The 22,945-nt window shown below is 41.3% G+C and overlaps 2 protein-coding genes across 4 annotated transcripts in view; both read right to left on the bottom strand.

Moving 5' to 3' along the window:
• The window catches only part of LOC131747690 (A-kinase anchor protein 17B-like), a 35,126-nt gene extending 28,228 nt beyond the window's left edge, over positions 1 to 6,898 (bottom strand). The window contains exon 1 of one of the 3 annotated variants that reach the window (XM_067023142.1): positions 6,827 to 6,898. In XM_067023142.1, coding sequence (XP_066879243.1) covers positions 6,827 to 6,852 — 26 coding nt within the window. In that variant the 5' untranslated portion in view covers positions 6,853 to 6,898. Of the gene's footprint in view, positions 1 to 1,627; positions 1,812 to 6,826 lie in introns of those variants that run through there. The other 2 variants (XM_067023143.1, XM_067023144.1) reach the window with 2 other exon arrangements.
• KIAA1210 (KIAA1210 ortholog) overlaps positions 1 to 22,945 on the bottom strand; it is a 250,774-nt gene that overhangs the window by 168,890 nt on the left and 58,939 nt on the right. The window lies entirely within an intron of this gene.

The following is a 22,945-nucleotide window of genomic DNA, read 5'->3' as shown; positions in this document are numbered from 1 at the left end:
CACATAGCCAGTCTCCGTGGCAGAGAGCTGCTTCAGCATCTGAAACAAATCTCTCTCCCTCACACACACACACACATACCACCACTGCCACCACCATTACCTTCACATTCCCAACTCTCTGTGCCTCGCCTTTCCTTCTGATGCTGAAGATGGCACATGAAGCCAGTCAAAGGCCACTCTCTTTGCATGACTGTATGACAGGGAACCCAGACAAATGGGCCACACTGCAGGTGTGCTCTTTGGCTGGGACTACATGGAAATCTCATGCCCCATCACAGGAGCCAAGATGGTCTCTGCTGGTTCTGCCCCTCCCCCCCCCATGTTACTCCACCTCCAGTCAGCCCTACCCATCCTCTGATGTACATGATAGCTGGCATCCCTTGGGCACCCGTGCCAGCGGGCCTATTCCACTTGCCACTTTCTCTGTGTTCAACAAGAGCCAAAGTAAAAATATCTTCATGCACCGTTACTCCATGCTTCAAGTCACTCCATGCTTTGAGGGACTCCCTCCCAAACAAAGAAACAGGGCACAGAAAAATGTTACTACTGGAATGCCACATTCTTTAAAGAGCAAACAAAAAATTCAGAACTGGAGAGACCCCAACTATATTATCCCCAAGAGTGGTTTTCTCAGCATGAAGAGTGAGCCCTATCCCTGCACAAGTTTACGCTCTCAACAGCATGAAGTTCCAAAGTTAGATCAGAGGAACAGGACAAAATGGGCCTGATCTTTGAGACCTTATTCTCAATCTAGAAAAGATACAGAGAAAGTGAAAAAGTCCAAAGGGTAACCAGTCCTCATGCTGGAACCCGGTGTTCCGATAAATCTCACTCCTCGGAGATAGCAACATTCAAAAGTTCTCCGGTAGTGGCTGGCTTTTTAAAAAAATCGCAAAGTGCAGGAGACCAAATGTAAAGAAGATGCGAGTCCCAAGGACCAAGACTACCTGATTGCCCCGCATTCGGGGACGGCAGTTTCTCCCTGGAAGCAAGCTCAGGACCCCGTGACCGTGGGTGAGCCCTGCTACCCCACTCAGATTGGGAACAGTTTTATTCCACCCGCGCTGGAAACCTCAAGAGAGACTCTCAACAAATCCCTGAAGCCAAAGACCGGGTCACAGGGCGGCGGGGGCGGCGGCGCCCTGCTGCTGATTAATTGGATGAGTGTACAGGAGCGGGGGGGCGGGGGAAGAAGAGCGCCCGGCCCGTGGCGTGTGGACCAAACAGGAGAGGGTACCTTCAGTTCCCATTAGCGGGATGCCACCGCCAGCGTGCCCCAGGGGAATGCCTCGAGTGACCTCGGCGCGAGCAGCGGCCGAAGCGAGCCCTTGAGTGGGTGCCAGAGCGCCCCCTAGTGCGGCGCCAGGACCAGGGGACTTGCGGCAAGGTCTAGGGTGAAGGGAGAGGACCAGGGGAAGAGCCCAGGTGCTTCTCTGTAAACTCTGACTCTGCAGGGGCTGGCGGAGCGACCCGGGTCTCCTGAGCATCCCCTCCCCGATCCCCGCCGAGGGTCTGGAGTGGCCCTGTCTGCAGGCACCCAGCTCCCGTAGGCCAGGCCGGCCGGCTGGCCGGCCGAGACGCAGCGGGACGTGGCTGCTGCTCTGCAAGCAGAGCGGAGGGCATTTACCGGGAGCCTGGGAAGCCGCTGTGTCTCCACTCGGGTCTCCGCTGGGGTACCCGGACGGCCGCTGCCGCCGCCTCTTTCCAGTCGCCGCAGTCTCAACCTGCAAACCTCCCAGTCGCTCCCTGCGACTGTAGCCCGCGAGGCCAGCTGTTGAATGGCTCGCGTCGAGCGCACGGGGCGCAGAAGCGTCCCCGCCGCATCCAAAGTCGGCGACGCAGGCGCGCGTCCCGCTGCCAACGCCCCGTGCGCCCCTCGCCCCGCTGCGGCCCTGGCGAGCTCGCGCAGCCGACTCCCGGCTCCAGGCTGCGGACTCCCAGCTCCCGGCTCCTGGCTGCGGGGTCGCCTGCCGGCCGGCCCTCTAGCTCCCCTCGGTGGGCTCTCGCCAAGTCAACTGCCTCCTCTCGCGGGCTCCGCCCCCCTCGCTGCCATCCCTCAACTTGCCCGCAGGACCAATGGCAACAATAGGCTAGTCCCGCCCCTTCGATTCCCCCGGGGCCAATCGCCTTCTCCTGAGGACCCATTCAAGTAACCCCGCCCCTCTCGTGCGGCAAAGCCCCAGCCAAAGTTTATCCCTCGGCGCTGTTGCTCTGGACGATTGCAAGGCTTTGCCAGGCTCCCCCCACCCCCCACCCCTGGACGGAATTACAGTGATTTAGAGGCTGCAACTCACCTGGTCTGCCGACCTCCACACGACCTATTTGCTTTGAATAAAGTAGTATAAGAAAGCGAACGAGAGAGGTACCGTTATCCACCTCATCCCTGAGGCAGGACTGCTGAGAAATGTACGCGCGCTTGGCCAGCACTTACACATCACAGGGTCAGCAAGAACCTCGAAGGTCATCGATTGACTCTATCCTCGCACTGGTTGTTTTTGCTTTGGGCTTTTGGTTTTGTTCTCCCACGTACAGGGTCCCTGCCCTCTAGTCTGAACAACTTCCAATGACAAGGACTCACTGGCTCCACAGACCACCGCTTGGGTCTCTGTCTCGTGGCTTGAGGCTGAGTGAAACCGGCCCTCTGGTAACTTCACGCAAAGCCAGCTTTGCCCCTCTTCCCCATGGTGGTCCAACAATTTGAAGACAAGTCTTCCAGCCCCACAATTCTTCCAGACTAGAGTCTGCTCCAAAGACCTGGGTTCAAGGCTCTGCTTCGAGTTTAAGCCAATTCCCTTATATCTTTCAAAAGTAGAAAGCAGGAACTGAGTCTAACCTCCCCCCCCCATCGCCCCAACCCCAGGGCACAGACGCTTCTGCCTGATCGTGTCCCTTGTCCAGCCACTAGACTCTTCTACTCTAGCTTCTTAAGGATGGCATTTGCTTCCCTGACTGCCATATCACATGGCTGATGCATATTAGATTTATTGTCAACTCACCCTGGGGCTATTTCTCACTGCTGCTGCTACCACAAGGGTCTGTTTTCTTATTTGACTAGCTGGTAAATGTCATTGGGTTTTGCTTGGGGGCGGGGGTACTAATTTCACTCTCTTCTACTGAGACCTCTTTGCCTGCTCATTCTACCCTAAATCTCTCTCCATCTCTGCTTGCTACCACTGCCTTGCTCCGGCCCCATCCTGTTTGCACAACTGCTAAAGAGCCTCCTAACCGGGCCGCTTGCCTCTAGCCTTGCACCCACCTGGCTGGCCTTCCAAATATCCTCTCCTCATTCAATTTACACCAGAAGCCAGAGTTGTCGCTAAAACACAAATATAATCATGCCACCACACTCCAACTTCAAAGCCCATCCCAGCTTCGAATCCTTTTCTACTTCCTTTCTGCCCTCCTTTGCTATCAGGATAAGATCCAAAACCCATGGCAAAGCATATAAAACCCTTGGTGATCTGGCCTTGCAGCCTCATTTCCAGTGGTTCCAACCTCCACCACAGAGCACTCTACACTTCAGGTCAAAAACTCCCTGTTGTTTCTCAAATGAGCCATGGTCTCCAACACTTCTATGCCTTTGATACAAAGTCTGGAATAACCTGCTTCCTACCCTCCTAATCCTGACCTACAACACACTGATGTATTTTTTTTTAAATTGAAGTATAGTTGACTTACAATATTGTATTAGTTTCAGGTGTACAGTAAAGTGATTTGGTTTTATATATATATATATATTCTTTTTCAGATTCTTTTCCATTATAGGTTATTACAAGATATTGAATATAGTTCCCTGTGCTATACAGCAAGTCCTTGTTGTTTATCTATTTTATATACAATAGTATGTATCTGTTAATCTCAAACTCATAACTTATCCCTCCCCCCCTTTCCCCTTTGGTAACCATAAGCTTGTTTTGTATGTCTGTGAGTCTGTTTCTGCTTTATAAATAAGTTCATTTGTATTATTTCTTTAGATTCCACATATAAGTGATATCATATTTGTCTTTCTCCATCTGATTTACTTCACTTAATAATCTCTAGGTCCATCCATGTCGCTGCAAATGGCAACATTTCATTCTTTTTATGGCTGAGTAATATTCCATTGTATATATACACCAGATCTTCTTTATCCATTCATCTGTTGATGGACACTTAGGTTGCTTCTATGTCTTCGCTGTTGTAAATCACACTGGTGTATTTTATTCATTCATTGAATCACATGTTTATACAGGGGGCATAAACATGTGATTTTTAAAAAAATTTTATTTGATCCCTCCATCAGGTACTTCCAAGTAGAAAGTAACAATTCTGCTTCCATTCACATTGCTACACAGACATCAGGCCACCGATTGCAATGATTGGTTTGGACTTCATCTCATGCAAATAACTGAAGGGTTGGGGGAGACTGAAACTGGGATTTTCTTTCTTGCCAAGTATCATTAAGTAATACTCAAACTTACTCCATTAAGGTTGGCAGTTTGAAGGCCAGAGGTTGTGGCCCTTTTCCTTCATGTTTACATTAACTTACAAAAACCCAGCTTATTAAAGCGTTCTGCGTGTGTGTGTGTACTTATCGTGTGAGTGTGTTGGGTCCTTTTTTCTTTTTTTTTTTAAGATCAGGATAAATTAAACCACATTGTACACCTCCAACTTACACAATATGTGTATATGTTAATTATATCTCAATAAAAAGTGTATATACAATAGGATCAGGACAGCAATTTGTGACATATTATAGGTGTTCATGTTTCTGGGTCTGAAGAGAAAGCACATGAACAGGACTGTACGCTGTAAAAATGAATCAACTGGAATCACACAATTACAGAACTCCAGTGTTAAAGGGGGCTTTTAAGCTAATGTAATCAAACCCCACCCTAGATGCTAGAATGACTGTGTGGGCAGTTTTTCAGGTTCTTTACAAAGTTCTTAGCTCCCTGGCCTCTGAAAGCAGGCTTTGTTCTTACCGCTAAAATATATGGCTTTGCCCAGCTAAGTGCTTTGAGGGGCACCTGGAATGCTTCTCTGTCCATTTTTTCCCACTAGGGTTAGATGGGTCCTCAGGACCTCCTCTTTCAAAATGCAGATTGCACTTGGAAGATCCACATGCTAACTAACGTTTATTAGTTATCAACCCTTAGCATAAGGTAAGCAGTATAGCTTAATAGGAAAAAAAAATTTAAGGTACCTGTACAAACAGCAGTTTTCAAAGTGTTTTCATTTATTTTGTTGTATTTGATCCTCATAGTAACCTGAGTAAATATCTTGATTTCCATTTTACAGGGGAGGAAGCTAAGACTCACCTAGGTTAAATCATTCCTCAGGGTATTTGAATTCCAGCCCTGCTATTAACCTTGGACACATGACCATGCCACTCTAGGCCTCGGTTTCCCCATCTATAAAATCAAATGAGATGCTTTCCAAGGTTTCTTTCAGCTGTCTCTAATCCCTTGTCTCCTGCTGGCTGAGATCAGGGAACTGGGGGCCTGGGCATTTTCATGGTGGCAGGAAATAATTTTGGCACTAGAGATACATTTTGGAAAGGACAAGCTCTGGTGGAATGCCAAAGCTGACAGCATGAGAGCAGTGAATACTAGAAGCAAGGCAATCTGAGAAAGGAAAGACAAGGGGCCCTGAACTCCAAACCCACCTACTCCCTAGCTCTATAATACAGCCACTGCCATTCCAACTGTGAACTCAACATCCCAACTTATTTGCTTTAGTGATTAAAAAAATCTTCTATGCAAATCTTAATTAAAGTATGCTTTGGCAAACTATTTTATCATATTCAGACATAATTACCACAATAAATTACATAAAGAAATCTATTGTGTGTCCCCTGCTTATTCCACATAGCAAAAGGGCCAAAAAGAAATTGCAGCCGAAGGAAGTCATTTGGAAGGAAAACCAAGAGGCAAATGGATGCATTCTAATAATTTATGCAAGTCCAGTGGTGACACACTCCCCATCCCCCGCTCACTCATTTGCTGAGGACTAGAGGAGCACTGAGACACAGCTAATCTAAGGGCTATGCATTTGCCTAATCTTACCACGAAAATACAGGCTTTACACCTAATATAAAAGGAATTTAAGATGCCAGGTGAGAGTGGTGATCTTTAAACTGGTTGTGCAAGAAACTGAGAGTTAATTCCTAAGATGATAAGCCTACTTAATAGTCTGGGTTTTTTTTTTGGAGTGATTAAAAACATGTTTAATTACAGTAGAATCAGTTTTGGCTTCCAGACATCTAATCACTTTTTCAGTAAATGGCTCTAAAGTCAGAATAAATAACACTAACCTACTTCACTGAGTTCTTACAAGGATTAATTAATTGATTTTAAAGGGTTTCAGAAGTTTTATAAAACAGTGGCCTAGCAATCAGGAGACCTAAATTTAGTGCAGACTCTGCCTTTAATAGCTGTGTGGCCTAGACTGATTGATATTTTTTTTACATATTGCAGTCATTTGTTTCTATAAAATGTCTAGAAAAGGCAAATCCATAGACAGAAAGCAGATTAGTGATTGCCTGGCACTAGTAATAGGAGGGGCACTGACTGCATATGGGCAAAAGGGATCCTTTGGAGGTAATGGAAATGTTCTAAAACTAGATTCTGGTGGTGTTTGCACAGCTCCATAAATTTGTGAAAAATCACTGAATTATATATTTTCAAATGAGTGAATATTAAATGTAAATTAAAACTAAATTAAAACTAAATGGAACTGTTTTTAAAAAAACATAAATAAAAGGTTAGTCATTAAATACATTCAACTGATTATGGGTGCAGGGAATAAAGCAAAAAAGAATAAACAAATGAAACAACAGATATACCTTTTGAGGCTCAACTTATGAGACATGAACTAAGGAGTTTAATTCAAACTTCTGCACCAAGAATTTTATAGTTTTAGGTCATATATTTAGGTCTTTGATCCATTTTTAGTTAATTTTTGTACACAGTGTTAGGTAAGGGTCCAACTTCATTTCTTTTACATGTAGATATCCAGTTTTCCCAGCACCATTTCTTGAGAAGATTGTTCTTCCCCCATGGAATGATCTTGTCACTCTTGTCAAAAATCATTTGACCATACATGTGAGGGTTTACTTCTGGGTTCTCTCGGTTTAATGGGTCTATGTCTGTCTTTATGTCAGTACCACACTGTTCTGATTACTGTAGCTTTGCAGTAAGTTTTGAAATCAACAAGTGTGAGTCCTTCAGCTCTGTTATTTTTCAAGATTGTTTTAGCTATTCAGAGGCCCTTGAGATTCCATATGAATTTTAGGAACTGTTTTTCTCTTTCTGCCAAAAAATGTCATTTGGATTTTCATAGGGATTATATTTAACCTGTGGGTCACTTTGGGAAGTATTGATATCTTCACAATATTAAGTCTTCCAATCCATGAACTTGGTTTGTATTTCCATTTATTTGTGTCTTCTCTAATTTCTTTCAGCAATGTTTTGTGGTTTTCATTGTATAAGTTAATTATATAACTTATAGTTGTATAAGTTAATCTTTGGTTAACTCCTAAGTATTTTTTAATTTTTAATTTTTTAAATAAATTTATTTATTTATATATTTTTGGCTGTGTTGGGTCTTTGTTGCTGCATGCGGGCTTTCTCTAGTTGTGGTGAGCGGGGTCTACTCTTCATTGCGGTGCGGGGGATTCTCATTGCGGTGACTTCTCTTGTTGCGGAGCACAGGCTCTAGGCATGCAGGCTTCAGTAGCTGTGGCTCGTGGGCTCAGTAGTTGTCGCTCGTGAGTAGAGTTATTGATTTTACTTCTCTGGGGCTCTATTTCTCCATCTGTAAAACGAGGGGGAATTGGGCTAGATAACCTCTGTACTTTGGGTCTAACATTGTAATACTCTAGGACTCACCATCATTGTATCCTATTTTTTTTTTAGTAGCTTAAAACAGCAATAATCTACTTATGGTTTTCCAGCTTTCCTAAAACTGGATTCCTTGAAAATTTTCCAAAATGTCTGCCTGTTCCCCAGACACAGTCACTTAGGCATACTAACCCCAACAAAACTGTCCAAATATGAATAGAGCAAAAACATAATAAAGATAAAGAAAGAAGGGAAAATAGAATCTAGACTTTCACAGTCATGAACAAGTAAACAGAAGCCATTTCTTAGTAACTGCAGACCCACACTTTTTTCTTCCCAACTTTTTTCCATGCTTTTCTTTTCCAAGGATTTTATTACTCTTCCTCTTCCCTAAAATGAATCTGGGGCCCTCATTACCAGCTCTAAAAACACTATGACTATTTATAAGAGGACTTGAGAAGAGATGTTTTAAAAGGAAAATGACATTATATGGAGAGGAAGAAAAGCAGAATACAAAATTGTATGTACAATATAATCTCAACTAGCCTAGAAAATAGTGCATATGTTGAGGACTGTATGGCCATACACCAGAAGGTTAACAGGCTGGTCTTTAGCTGGCAGGATCCAGAGTTAGATTTTCCCCTGCACTTTAGCTTTTTTTTTTTTTTTTTACATTTAATGATCATGTACTGTGCTTGTTAAAGATTATATAATATATATATTACATATATGTATATATGTATAGTTTGTCTTTAACAAAAGGAAGAAGAGTGACTCCTTTTTATAAGAAGCATAGAGGCATAGAGTAGTGGTTAAAATGGTGGGATTTAGAGTCTAAGTTCTTCAACCCTTGTGAGACTCTGTTTCCCTTCTATAAAATGGCAATAATACTAATAAAGGACCTACTTCATAGAATTACTTTCCAGATTAAATAAGCTACTCCATGCACGTGCTTAGAGCAATGCCTGGCACCATCATTAGCCATTATTTAAAATGTTAAACATTTACTGGAAATATAATATGTGCATATGGTAAAAAAAAAGTGCAGAAGACTTTAAAATAAAAAGTAAAATGAAAAAGTAGAAATATTTTTCCCCTCTTTAAGCCCCAGCCTCACTCCTAGAAGTAACCACTGTTTACAGCTTCTTATGTATCCATCCAGAATTTTTAAGGGCAAAGGCAAACATATATCCTCTTTTTCACACACACAAACACACACACACAGGCAGGCACATGCAGAATCATAGCATACATGCAATTTCTCACCTTGGTTTTTCACTTAATGATCTCTTTTGGAGATGTTTCCATAGCAGAACATCTAGATTTACTCCTTTTTTATTGTGATAAAAGACACAACATAAAATTACCGTCTTAACCATTTTTAAGTGCACAGTTCAATAGTGTTTAAGTATATTGACACTGTTTGTGAAACAGATCTCTAGAACTTTTTCAACTTGCAAATCTGAAACTTTATAACCACTGAACAACAACTCTTCTTTTCCCCTCTCCCCCAGCCCCTGGTAACAACCATTTCTACTTTCTGTTTTTATGAATTTAGATACCTCATAGAAGTAGAATCATACAGTACTTGTCTTTTTGTGACTGGCTTATTTCCCTTAGCATAATGCCCTCAAGCTTCATCCATGTTGTAGCATGTGACAGGATTTCCTTCCTTTTTAAGGCTGAATAATACTCCACTGTGTGTATATACCACATTTTAGTTTATCCATTCATCTGTCAGTGGACATTTGGGTTGCTTCCACCTCCTGGCTATTGTGAAAAGTGCTGCTATGAACATATGTGTATAAATATCTCTTCGAGACGCTGCTTTCAATTCTTTTGGATAAATACCCAGCAGTGGGATTACTGGAGTGTATAGTAATTCTATTGTTAATTTTCTTGAGGAACCTCTATACTGTTTCCCATAGCAGCTGGGCCACTTTACATTCCCACCAACACTGTACAGGGGTTCCCAGTTTCTCCACATCCTGGCCAACAGTTGTTATCTTCTGGGTTTTTAAAAAATTAAATAGTAGCTCTTCTAATGAGTGTGAGGTGATTTTTTCTCCTTATTTCTAACAGCTACACAGTGTTTTGTGATGTGGGAAAACCTCTATCAATGGACAGTTTGTTTGAGCCTGGTCTTCAGCTATTTCAAATAATACTGTAATGAATACCCACGTACCTTTATATACATGTGGGGTATTTTTTTAGCAAAGGAATTGCCAGGATAAAGTGTATGTGCTTTTTTGATAACTTTTGATTATAAAATAAGTTCAGACTTAACAGAAAAGTTGCAGGAACATCCATGTTCCTTTCACTCAGCTTCCCCAATTGTTAATAGTTTATTAATTTGCTTTATCATTTCCTTTCAATATATATGCATATTTCTTTTTTTTCTGAACCACTTGGGAGTAAATTTTAGCCATGATGATCCTTTAACCCTAAATACTTGAGCATGTATCTCTCAGAACAAAATATTTCTCTTACATAAGCACAGTGCAACTATTAAAATCAGGAAATTAATATTGATAAAATACTATTATCTAACCTACAGAAAATATTCATAGTTCTCCTATTGTACAAATAATATTTTTTGTAGCAAAAAGAATTTGTTGGGGGGGGTGGTTCCAGGATGTAATTCAGGATCAGACATTGCATTTGTCATTTCTATCCGGCCTCCTTTAATCTGAAACAGTTCCTGAGGCTGTCCTTGCCTTTCATGACCATGACATTCTTTTCATTATTTATTATTATTTTTTGGAAGCAATCACAAACTTACAGAAAAGTTGGAAGTACAATACAGAATGTCCTGGATTTTTCTTCCTGAACCATTTGAGAGTAAGTCACCAACCTGATGCCCCATCATCTCTGAATGATTTCGTGTGTATTTTTTTGCCCAACAAGGATATTTTCCTATCTAGCTATGACACCACCATCAACATCAGGAAATTCACATTAATAGATTACTAACATCGAATCCTCAGTTCCCATTCAAGTTTCACCAGTTGTCCCAAAAGGCTCTATTATGGCAAAAGGATCTAGTTCAGACCCATATGGTGCTTTTAGTTATCACATCTCCTACATCTCCTTCAGTCTGGAAGAGCTCCTTGGTCTTTTGTTGACTTTCAAGACCTCGACACTTTTGAAGACTACGAGCCAGTTATTTTGGAGAATGTCCCTCAACTTGGGTTTGCCTGATGTTTGCTCATGATTAGATTCAGGTTACATACCTTTGGCAGGCCTATGACAGAAGTGACACTGTACTCTTCATTCTGTCAGGTGGAGCTCGATTTCAGTGTGTCCTATTACTGATGAGTTCACTCTGATCACCTGACTAAAGTGGTATGTGCCAGGCTTCTCCACTGTGAAATTATTCTTTGTAATTAATAAATATTTTGTGGAGAAGTCCTTTGAGACTATGTAAATCTTCCATTTCCCATCAAACTTTCAATTTGTTCACCTGTTTATTTATATCAGTATAGACTTATGGCTTCCTCTTTTATTCAATAGGTTATAATCCATTACTATCATTGTTTACTTTGACGATCAAGTTGTCCTAGATCTGACCAGTGGGGACTCCTTCAACCTGGCTTCTGTGTCCCTTTAATGTTTCCCCATCATTTTTGTGCACTTCCTTACTTTCTGGCACAAGATGGTCCAGGTTCATCTCATACTTTCACTTATCCAGTCCTGAAATCAGCCATTTTTCTGAGAAGACTTGGTTCTCTTTCATGGAAAATAGTATTTAGAAGCCAAATCTGGGCACTAGGTGTGGATATTGCTATAGGTGTGTTGCTGCTCCCTGGCCCTCTAGAGGCTTCTTTTATACTCTTTTATTGTTGTGTGTGCTTATATACACACACAACACTCACACATAATATATCTATATCTATATCTATATCCATATCTATCTATCTATCTATCTATCCATTTGGCCATGAGCTCACTCTGCTAATACCCCAGCCAACACCATAGGGTTCATTCTAGTTTTCTCCCTTTCCATATTCTGAACATATTTTCTCATTTTATCAATCCCCCTTATATAATTGTGCTGGGAGGTTTCTTTTTTAATAATAACTACTATTTATTGACTGCCTCTCATGTGCCAAGCACTGTTCTACCTGCTTTACAGACAAAATTTTATTTAATTCTCAGTATACCTTGCAAGACAAGCATGATTATCCCCATTTTAGAAAGGAAATTGAGGCATAGCGAGGCTAATTTGCTCAAGGTAGGATAGCTAGTTAAAATGAAGCCTGGTTCAAACAAAGATGTAGATTACCTCCTAAGCACCATACTATTCTTTTTCTCTCCTTTTTTTTATTGTGGTAAAAACACTTAACATGAGATCTACCCTCTTAACACGTTTTTACGGTTACAGTACAGTAATCTGTAAGCACAATGTTGTACAGCAGATCGCTAGAACTTAGTCATCTTGCATACTGGAAACTATATACCCTTAAACAGCAATTCCATATGCCCTGCTCCCCAAACCCCTGGCAACCATCATTCTACTCTATTTTTCCACAAAGTTGACTACTTTAGATACCTCATCTAAGTGGACACATGCATTATTTGTCCTTCTGTGACTGGCTTATTTCACTTAGCATAACGTCCTCAAGGTTTATCCATGCTGTTGCATATGGCAGATTTCATTATTTTTTAAGGCTGAATAATATTCCATTGTACATGTATGTATATACAGATATATGCCAGATTTTCTTTATCCCTTCCTTTGTCAATGGGCACTTAGGTTGTTTCTATATCTTGGCTATTATAAATAATGCTGCAATGAACATGGGAATACATATATCTCTTTGAGATCCCGATTTCAATTCTTTTGGATACATACCCAGAAGTGGCATTGCAGGATCATATGGCACTTCTATTTTTAATTTTTTGAGGGAACTTCATACTGTTTTCCATAGTGACTGCACCATTTTACATTCCCATCAACAGTGCACAAGGGTTCCAATTTCTCCACATCCTGGCCAACACTTCTTATCTGTTGTCTTTTTTGATAATAACCATCCTAACAGATGTGAGGTGATTTTGATTTGCATTTCCATCATGATTAGTTATGTTGACAGTTTTTTAAATACTTGTTGGCCATTTGTATATCTTCCTTGAAGAAATGTCTACTTAAGTCCTTTGCCCATTTTATAATCTGATTATTTGATTTTTTTTGCTGTTAAGTTGTAGGAGTTTCTTATATATTTTGGATATTAACCCCTTATCAGATATATGGTTTGCAAATATTTTCTCCCATTCCATTCATTGCCTTTTCACTCTGCTAATTGTTTCCTTTGCCGTGGTGAATCTTTTTAGTTTGATGTAGTCTCATTTGTCTATTTTTGCTTTTCGTGCTTGTGCTTTTGGTGTCATATCCATGAAATGATTGCCAAGACCCACGTCATGAAGCTTTTCCCCTACGTTTTCTTTTAACAGTTACTGTATCTGGTTTTATATTTAAGTCTTTAATCCATTTTCAGTTGATTTTGTGTATGTTGTAAGATAAGGGTCCAATTTCATTCTTTTGTATGTGTATGTCTAGTTTTCCCAACACCATTTGGGTTTGTTCTTGTTGTTTTAAATTTTTAAACATTTTATTTTTTACTGCTTTGTTTTATTTTTTGATGTTTATAATTTTTTTCTTTTTTCCCTTAAGTTATTACAAAATATTGGCTATATTCCCTGTGTCCCGACACATTTGTTGAAGAAGCTATCCTTTCCTCACTGTGTACTCTTAGCACCCTTGTTGACTATACATGTGTGGGTTTGTTTCTGGGCTCTCAATTCTGTTCCACAGGTCTATATGTCTATTCCTATGCCAGTGCCATACTGTTTTATTACTGTTGCTTTGTAATGTGTTTTGAAATCAGGATGTGTGATGCATCCAGCTTTTTCCTTCTTTCTCAAGGTTGCCTGGCTATTCACAGTCCTTTGTGGTTCCATATGAATTTTAGGATTGTTTTTCTATTTCTGTAAAAAATGCCATTGGGATGTTCATAGGGATTGCATTGAATCTATAAATCACTTTGGGTAGTATAGATATTTTTCTCTAAGATGGCCCTCAACAATCCCTGCCTGGTGGTATTCATCCACTTGTGTAATCACCTCCCCTTGAGTGTGAGCTGGATCTAGTTAATCACTTCTAATGATAGACTATGGCAAAAATTATGGGATGTCACTTCCAAGATTAGGTTAGACTTCTGTCTAATTCTCTCTCTCTCTCTTTCTCCCTCTATTCCTCATGTGCTTCCTCTCTCTCTCTCTTCCTCTCAGGGAAGCTAGCTGCCCCATGGAGAGGCCCACGTGGCAAGGGACTGAGGGAGGCTTCTGGCCAAGAGCCATGGAGGAACTGAGGCCCTCGGTCAACAGCCCGTGAAGAACTAAATCCTGCTAACAACCACATGAATGTGCCTGGAAGCAAATCCTCCCTCAGTTGACCCTTCAGGTGGTAGCTTTGTGAGAGACTCTAAACGAGGGGCACCAAGCTAGGCTGTGCCCAGATTCCTAACACAAAAAACTGAAATAATAAATGTTTGTTGAGAATTCCCTAGTGGTCCAGTGGTTAAGGTCCCATGCTTCCACTGCAGGGGGCACGGGTTTGAACCCTGGTCAGGGAACTAAGATCCCCACATGCAGCCAAGAACTAAATAAAAATTTCTTTTAATAAAAATAAAAACTAAATGTTTGTTGTTCTAAGCCACTGAGTTTTGGGTAAATTATTACACAGAAATAGATAACTAGTACAGTAACCACTCTCCCATTTCCATTGTCACCCTCCCCGACACTATGTCTGCTCTCCTTACTTGGGGCCTCTCATTCTCCATCACCAGCTGCTCTCCTACATAGATTTCCTCCTCATCCTTCTCAGGCTCTGACTCCCCACACCAGGCCTCTCTTCCATGATGACACCTCCATCCACCTGTTTGGACTCTGATCTTCCCTCCACAGGGACACCTCCTCACCCTGCTGGGTCTCTGACACCACAGTCTGCACCCCCATACTCCCCACCACGGATGCCTACCTTGCTCTGCCTCACCCAATGGCTTTAGGACTGGATTTTTCAGGAAGGTGAGGCAAAAGGATAGGGCATGTGCATTTTGATTTTTAATATATATACTGTCAAGTTATCCTCCAAAAATCTTACATCAATTTACTCTCTAAAAAAAAAGGGACTTCCCTTGTGGTGCAGTGGTTAAAACTCCACACTCCCAGTGCAGGGGGCCGGGGTTTGATCCCTGGTCAGAGAACTAGATCCCACATGCATGCTGCAACTAAGAGTTCACACACCACAACTAAGGAGCCCGCCCACTGCAACTAAGACCCGGTGCAACCAACTAAGTTAATAAATAAACTTACACTCTAGTCTCTCTCCCTCACCCTGTCCTTTCCTCATCTCACAGGATGCTGGTTGGTTTCTCCTTCCTAGTACTGTTTCTAGGTCTCATCCCAATGAAATGTCAAATGGTTCAATTCTTAAAACCACCTGCTGGGTTTCTCTGTACTGGCATGTCTAAATAGAGAGCATTTTCCTGCAAATCCTCTTTCACGCTCACTGACAGTTATGGGCTTCCATCCTTGGCCAATGGGTTGTAATGCAGAGAACTATAAAGGAGGAAAAAGAAGGTATTTGTTTATAAAGAAGAGCAGTATGCTTTCCAACAGTTTGTGACAAGGATGCACATTCAAATTGTAGACCTACAGGAACTTTTTCAAAATGAGTTACCTTGCCCTTTGTTAAGTTCTGAATTAGTACATATCAAGCCAAGAAGGAGCTATTTCTTTCTCAGCGCATCTTTTAGCTTTCAGGTTGCAATTTGTGCACGTCTGCACATTTTCCCTAACTGGAGCTCTAGCTATTCTGGTTTTATGCCTCTGTCCCTTAAGGTAATACATATAATTAATATTTATAAAGCACTTTATGAAATGCAGTTAATTCATCCCATCCTTACAACAGCATTATGGGTTTGAAATTTCTGCCTCTATTTAACACATGGGGAAAAACTGAAACTTTCAGGGTGTGACTTACCCAAGGTCACACAGCTAGTTAGTGACAAAACTGGTGCTGGACTCAAGTCTTCTGACTCCACACCCTGAGATCTTTCTACTACATTGGGCTACCTCTCTGGGTTCTTCTCTTTCAAAGAAGTGTTCTTGAAGACTTGAGCTCCCCTTCCAAAATGGAGCCTGAATCTGTAGGAACCTCTGCCCAGCCTGGCAGACTCAATTTGGCCAGGCTAAATCAGTTCTTTAGAAGTGATTTGTCCTAGGATTTACCTGCAGCTCTTTATTGCATCATTAAAATACAGTTTTTTTAAAAACGTCTTGGGGATACTAAGACTATTACTCACTGAAAAAATACAAATAAAAAGAAATTGGTTCTACTCAATACTCTGTAATGGCCTATATGAGAAAAGAACCTAAAAAAGAGTGGATATATGTATATGTGTAACTGATTCACTTTGCTGTATACCAGAAACCAACACAATACTGTAAATCAACTATACTCCAATGTTTTAAAAATTAAAAAAAGAAATTGGTATATTAACCAAAAAGAAAAACAAAAAAACCCCAAAATGTTCATCAATAACACCATGTTGGGGACTGGTTTTGCTGTTTAGTAGTGAACTTTAATTTAAGAAAATAAACCAGATGCCATTGAAACAAATTAAATGTCCTTCAAAGGAGACTGGTTAAATGAATTGCAGTACAAGGAAATACTATATAGATGTTAAAAAAGCATAAGGCAAATCAATATAAAGGTGTGATTTCCAAGCTATACTGTTAAGTGAAAACAAATAAAGACCAAAAAAACAGTGTGAATAGTACCCTGTCATTTGTGATATTGATATATATATATATACACACACACACACACATACACATATTCATAGAATAACTCCAGAAGGATACACAAAAAAATTGAAATACTGAATGTTCCTGGGAAGGACAAATGGGTGACAAGGGTAGGTGGAGACTTACTTTTCACTATCTCTTTATGCCATTCCTTTATACCATCTGAATTTTACCATATGCCTGTATTACCTGTTAAAAATATTTTTAGTTATATAGTGCTTTACAATTTTAGAGTATTTTTAAATATATGATTTTATTTAAAATACATGTAATTCAAGGTAATAAATCTTATACCTTTTTCATAGAGACCTTGAAACTGGTTTCTGCCTTCAACCTACTTTCCAGCTTCCCCCTCTCCAGTCCCTGCTCACTCCTGCCACGCCTTAGAGAAGACTGATCTACACTCTTCCTCTCTCCTGCCAGCAGGGCCTCCAGCTCCACTCTCTCACTCCCTTCTAATTAACGTAACTAGGCATTGTGTTCCATAATTACATGGTTTGTCAGTGAAATCAATAGTTGCCTCCCTTGCGACAATGACATTTTAGCTCCATCAATCTCCCGAGAGCCCAGCAGCTTCTCTGGGCCAACAAAACTCCCAAGATTATTAACATCTTCCTCGACTCTCACTCACTTTCACGCATGCAAGTAAATGAGCAGAATCTCAAGTCACATGATTTGATACACCCTACCCATGATTATCTGGAGATAAAATTACTATCAAATATATATTTTTAAGACTTTATCTAGGTATAGTTTACATATTACAAAATCCAGCATTGTATGCTTATGGCTCTGTGATTTTCAGTAAATGTATAGAGTTGTATTTTTTAATGATGTATTTTTTACGTATTTTTTTTGATGATGATCTTAAGAACCTAACGTAAAATATCCTAGATCGTATTAGGTTTCTGACATGACTCAATTTCTTTCTTCTGGCCTCAACTCCCAAATTTGTTCCCTGCCCTACTCCTTAATGGAAGAGATCTAATTCTATTGTTCCTTAAAACCATAGCATGTCAGAATTGGAAGGGCCCTTAGAAATCAACTAGAGATGGGAAACTAAGATCCACATATGGCACATGATTTGCCTAAAATCATGTAACAGGTAAATGGCAGAGTCAGGACTAAAATCCAGGATTCTTGCTCCTAGCCCAATAAACTTCCCATTACAGCACAGAGCCTCTTCTCTTAAGTATTACTAATGTCCTGGAAATCAACACATCAACCACCATCAATAAATTTGTCCAGCTAAATCTAAATATACGATGATGGAGAAAGCGCTTGGGTTGAGGTGGGTCTAGAGAACAGGTAGGAAATATAAGCTCTTTCCTTCATGATACTTCTGGGTGAATTTCTTTCTTATTATAAAGCACAATTAACCAAGAAGATAGGCTCTTTTCTGCCCAGAGAAGGACCTTATAGTTACCAGTCAAGAGTATCCGTTATTATTATTACTCTTATTATTATTACATTTTCTCCAGCATATGTTAACAAGATGAAATGAAACCAACATAGGCACTGCTTCCTGCTTTTGCCAAAAATTACGCAAAAATTAGCCTCTGTTCCCCATGGATTTGGGCCAGGGAAAGCAATTTCGCTTCTCATTTTGTTTTTCTAGCAATCAGTTTGTAACAACTAAACAACTGGCCATAAAGTAAGAAGTACACTGTATATTTTTGTGTGACTGAACCTGAAATTGTTTTCTAGCGTCAATTATAGTGGCACTTGGTGTCACCATAGCAGGAAGGACCTTGCCAACAACAGTTTTGAGGTACTGTATATGGCGTTCTGAACCTAAGAAAACTCTAAAGTGTTCAGATTGACATGGAATCACTGTCAACTATTTTATTTTTTATGAAAAATCATATATTTTCCCCCAGTAATTCCTGTCCAAGAATGTATCCTAAGAAAAAGCAGATATTTATGTACAAAGATATTCATCAGAATTTTTTATGAGTAAAATCTTGTAAATAATTAGAAGCGATTGGAAGTGATTAAATAAAATATGATAATTCCATAAAGGGGAATTTTATGCAGCTATTAAAGTCACCTTTTCAAATATATTTTTTTCATTTAACAGCTTTACTGAGATAGACTTTATATACCATAAAATTCACTGGTTTACAGTGTAAATTCAAAGCTTTTTAGTGTATCTAGAGTTGTGGATCTATCACTGTAACCCAATTTTAGAACATTTTCATCACCCCAAAGAGAAACTTATACCTATTAGCAGCCACTCTCCATATCCCCAACTTATAAATTGATAAGAAAAATACGTAACTCAAAAGACGACTGGACAAGTAAAGGCAATCACAGAATACTATACATATGAAACGATGTTCAACTTTACAAGTGATAAAGGAAATGGAAATCAACACAAGATACCGTTTTCCCCCAATCAGATGGGCAAAAATGAAAAAGACTGATAACATCTGGTACTAGTAAGGGTGGGGGGGGGGAAACAGGCATTCTCACACACAGTTGGCAGGAGTATGAATTGTTAACAACTGTTTCTGGAAAATAATCTGGCGCCATTTATTTACTCTTTTTTAAAGCACATACACACCACTGCAGTCAGCAACCCCACTTTGGGAATCTATCCTGTAGGGATTAAAGGACCAGTATCTAAGGATATATGTACAAAACTGATATGTGCAGGGATCGCCAATTGCAGATCACTGTATACAGTATGATCTCACCTTTGTGCCGGGCCCTGCTCTTGGCACAAGCAACACATGCCTACTTTCAGTCCCCCCAGCAACCCCATGATCGCAGATAATATTCTCACTCTCCATGGGGGAAGCTGGGGCTTGGAGAAATGAAGCAACTTGCTCTGGGTCTTACCCGCAGCTACCAAGTGGCAGAGCCAGCATTCACATCCAGGTCCACCTGGTCCCCAAACCGAGATATCGTCCAAGAATGATAACTTTCTGGTTAGAACACCTGAAACTCCCTCAGTGAGGGTGGGGCTAATCTGGGGGGACATTGGTTTTTAAGACGCAAAGTGAACTCCTGTCTCAGTGAAAGGCATGGAAGTTTGTGAGGCTAGAGCTGGGTGAGAAAGTAGTAAGTGGGGGACTGGATGGTGAGGAACGTGTAAAACTCATTCATTTATCCATCCAGCAAGTATTTATTAGCTTTTCCTATGTGACAGGCACTGTTTAAAGCACTGGGGGAATCATCAATGAACAAAACAGAGAAAGAACTCTGCCCTTGAGAATTTACATTTGGTGGGGACGATGCAGACAATTAACAAATTATACTTTCTATAACAAAATATCTTAATATACAATTTATTGTATAATGTAAAGCTAGGTAGATAGAGATAATATGTGAGATGGAGAATAGAGCTATGGAGGAAAATTAAGCAGGGAAAGGGGGTGGGAGGAAATGGTGGCCAGAAAAGGACTCATCGAGAAGGAAATATTTAAGCAACGATCTGAAGGATGTGAGAGAAGAGCCATGCAGATAATCTGGGAGAAGAGCATCCTAGCAGAGGGAACAAGGGACCCACAGTAAAAGCCTATCTATTATGTTCAAGGAGGAACAAGGAGGCCCAGGGGGTGGGACTGAGGGAAGGAGGGGGAGAGGAGTAGATGACGAGGTCAGAGAGGGACCTGGGAGCCAGACTATGTGTGCAGAGGCTTGCGGGCCATGACTTCACCTTGTCCTCAGAACGAGATGGGGCACCACTGGAGCTATAAGAAGAGGAGCAACATGATGTGACCTACCTTTTAAGAGGGTCTCTGTGGCAGCTGCGTTGGAAATAAATGGAAGGGAGGCAAGGATGGAAGAAGGAAGACCAAATAGAAGGCTAATGCCATGACTAAGGAGAAAGGTGATGGCGGCTTAGACCAGGGCGGTAGCGGGGAGATGTAAGAAGTGGTTAGACGCTGCATATATGCCTGCAGGTAGAGTCAACAGGATTTGCTGATGATTTAGGTGTCAGATGTGAGGGGAAAGTTTTTGCATGAGAAGCTGGAAAATGGGACTTGCTATTTACTGAGATGGGAAGGGACTGTGGGAGGGGCAGGCTAGAGGTGGTACAGACCAAGGGCCTGACTGACTGCTATGAGCTCACAGGGACAGGCCACTTCAGAACACCCACCAGCTTCACTCCTCAAACTCTGTTGTGAATGAGACCCAGCTATCTCAGGACTGAGAGGAGCCCTCCTAGGCTCTGCTAGTTTACACTCAGGGATACCCTGCCAGTGAGGACTGGGGCCAACTTCTTCATCCTGAGGCTCATCTAACTAAAAGCAAAAGAGAAAAGCAACAAATTCAAAAGCCAAAAGTTTCTTATGTATCCGTACAGTGAACATAAACAGAAAGCCTAGCACCGGGCATATGGGAGGTGCCACGGGGAAAGGCGTCTGTTGAGGAGGAAGAGAAATGGCCTCTCCAGAGCAGCGAGATGGAAAATCACGGTAGACAGAATAATGCCACCTCTTTTTTTTTTTTTTCTTTTTTTTTTTTTTTTTTTTTTTTTTTTTTGCGGTATGCGGGCCCCTCACTGCCGTGGCCTCTCCCGTTGCGGAGCACAGGCTCCGGACGCGCAGGCCCAGCGGCCATGGCTCACGGACCCAGCCGCTCCGCGGCATGTGGGATCCTCCCGGACCAGGGCACGAACCCATGTCTCCTGCATCGGCAGGCGGACTCTCAACCACTGCGCCACCAGGGAAGCCCAATGCCACCTCTTAATCGCCAGTGGCTTGCTTTCAGGATAAGATTGAAAGGTTGTGAGCCTTCACCAGGTTTTACAGGGGAAGGAGAGTTCATTTCCTTTCCCTGGCAGTTGGCCCTTCCCCAGTTGGGAAGGATTCTCTCTCCTTCATTCAGTGTCACTTTTACAGCCTCCTCTGTAGAACCTCCTACGATTCCCGCTCTCAGATTTTCAATTTATGCTGATGCTTGTGTCCCACGTGAGAAACTTTTAGAGACCCCAACATAATACACAATTGCAAAGCAGTAGTACTGCCTGACTGCTAAGCACACAAGGTCCTCCTGTGCGATGTGCTGACTCAAGTTGTCCACAAGTAGCACACATCTAATCGGAGGCTAATTAATGCGATCCAGAGAAACAAATGCTAAGAGCCACAAGAACAAGACAGAAAACATGTTATGAATTCAGCTCTGCATCACTTCTGTCTTCCAGGAGTCAACAGGCCAGGCAGGAGCCAAGGGTGTTGCCAGAGAGGCTTTCAAACCTCCACTAGCAAGGCCATCATTTCTGCCTTCGTTTCCTGTCACTATTCTGACAAATTACCACAAATTTCGTGGCTTAAAGCAACACAGATGTATTCTCTTACAGTTCTGGAGGTCAGAAGTCCTACAATCAGAATACCAGCAGGGCAGCATTCCTTCTGGAGGCTCTAGAGGGGAGAATCTGTTTCCTTGTCTTTCCCAGCTTCCATAAGCCATCCACATTCCTTGGCTTGTGACCCCTTACCCCATCTTCAGAGCACATCACTGCAACCTCTGCTTCCATCGTCACAGCTCCTTCTCTGACTCTGACCCTCTTGTCTCCCTCTTATAAGGACCCCGTGATTATGTTGGATAATCCAGGATAATCTTCCCATCTCAGGATCCTTAACATAATGACATCTACAAAGTCTCTTTTGCCAGCTGAGATGACAGGTTCCAGGGATTTTTTTGTAGATGCTCTCTAGCAAGTTGAGGAAGTCCCCTCTCTATTCCTAGTGAAGTGAGAGTTTTTATTCTGAACGAGTGCTGCATTTTGTCAAAAAAGTGTCTCTTCTCCATCTACTGAGATGATCATGTAAATTTTCTTCTGTGAATATGCTGGATTACATTGATTAATTGTTGAATATTGAATTATTGAATTAGCCTTGCATCCCTGGAATAAATCCCACTTGGTCATGGTATACGATTCTTTTTATACACTGTGGAAATCTATTTAATAATAGCTTGTTGAGGATTTTTGCATCCGTATTTATGAGAGTTATCAGTGTTTAGTTTTTTGTTTATTGTGTGATATCTGTGGTTTTGACATCAGGTTAATACTAACTTCATAAAACAAATTGAGAAGTAGTCCCTCTTCTTTTACTTTCTAGAAGGCATTGGTAGAATTAGTATAAATGCTTCTTCACATGTTTTGTAGAATTCTCCACTGCAGCTATCTGGGCCTGAAGATGTCTTTTCTGGGAGTTTTTAAATGATAAATTCAATTTCCTTAATAATTATAGGGTTGTTCAAATAGTCCTGTAGGTTTGAGAGGGAGTACAGTTGTGCCA

Source organism: Kogia breviceps, chromosome X, assembly GCF_026419965.1.
Source record: "Kogia breviceps isolate mKogBre1 chromosome X, mKogBre1 haplotype 1, whole genome shotgun sequence".
Taxonomy (NCBI): Eukaryota; Metazoa; Chordata; class Mammalia; order Artiodactyla; family Physeteridae; genus Kogia; species Kogia breviceps.
Note: the sequence above shows the minus strand (reverse complement) of the source record. Positions and strands in the feature narration are given on the sequence as shown.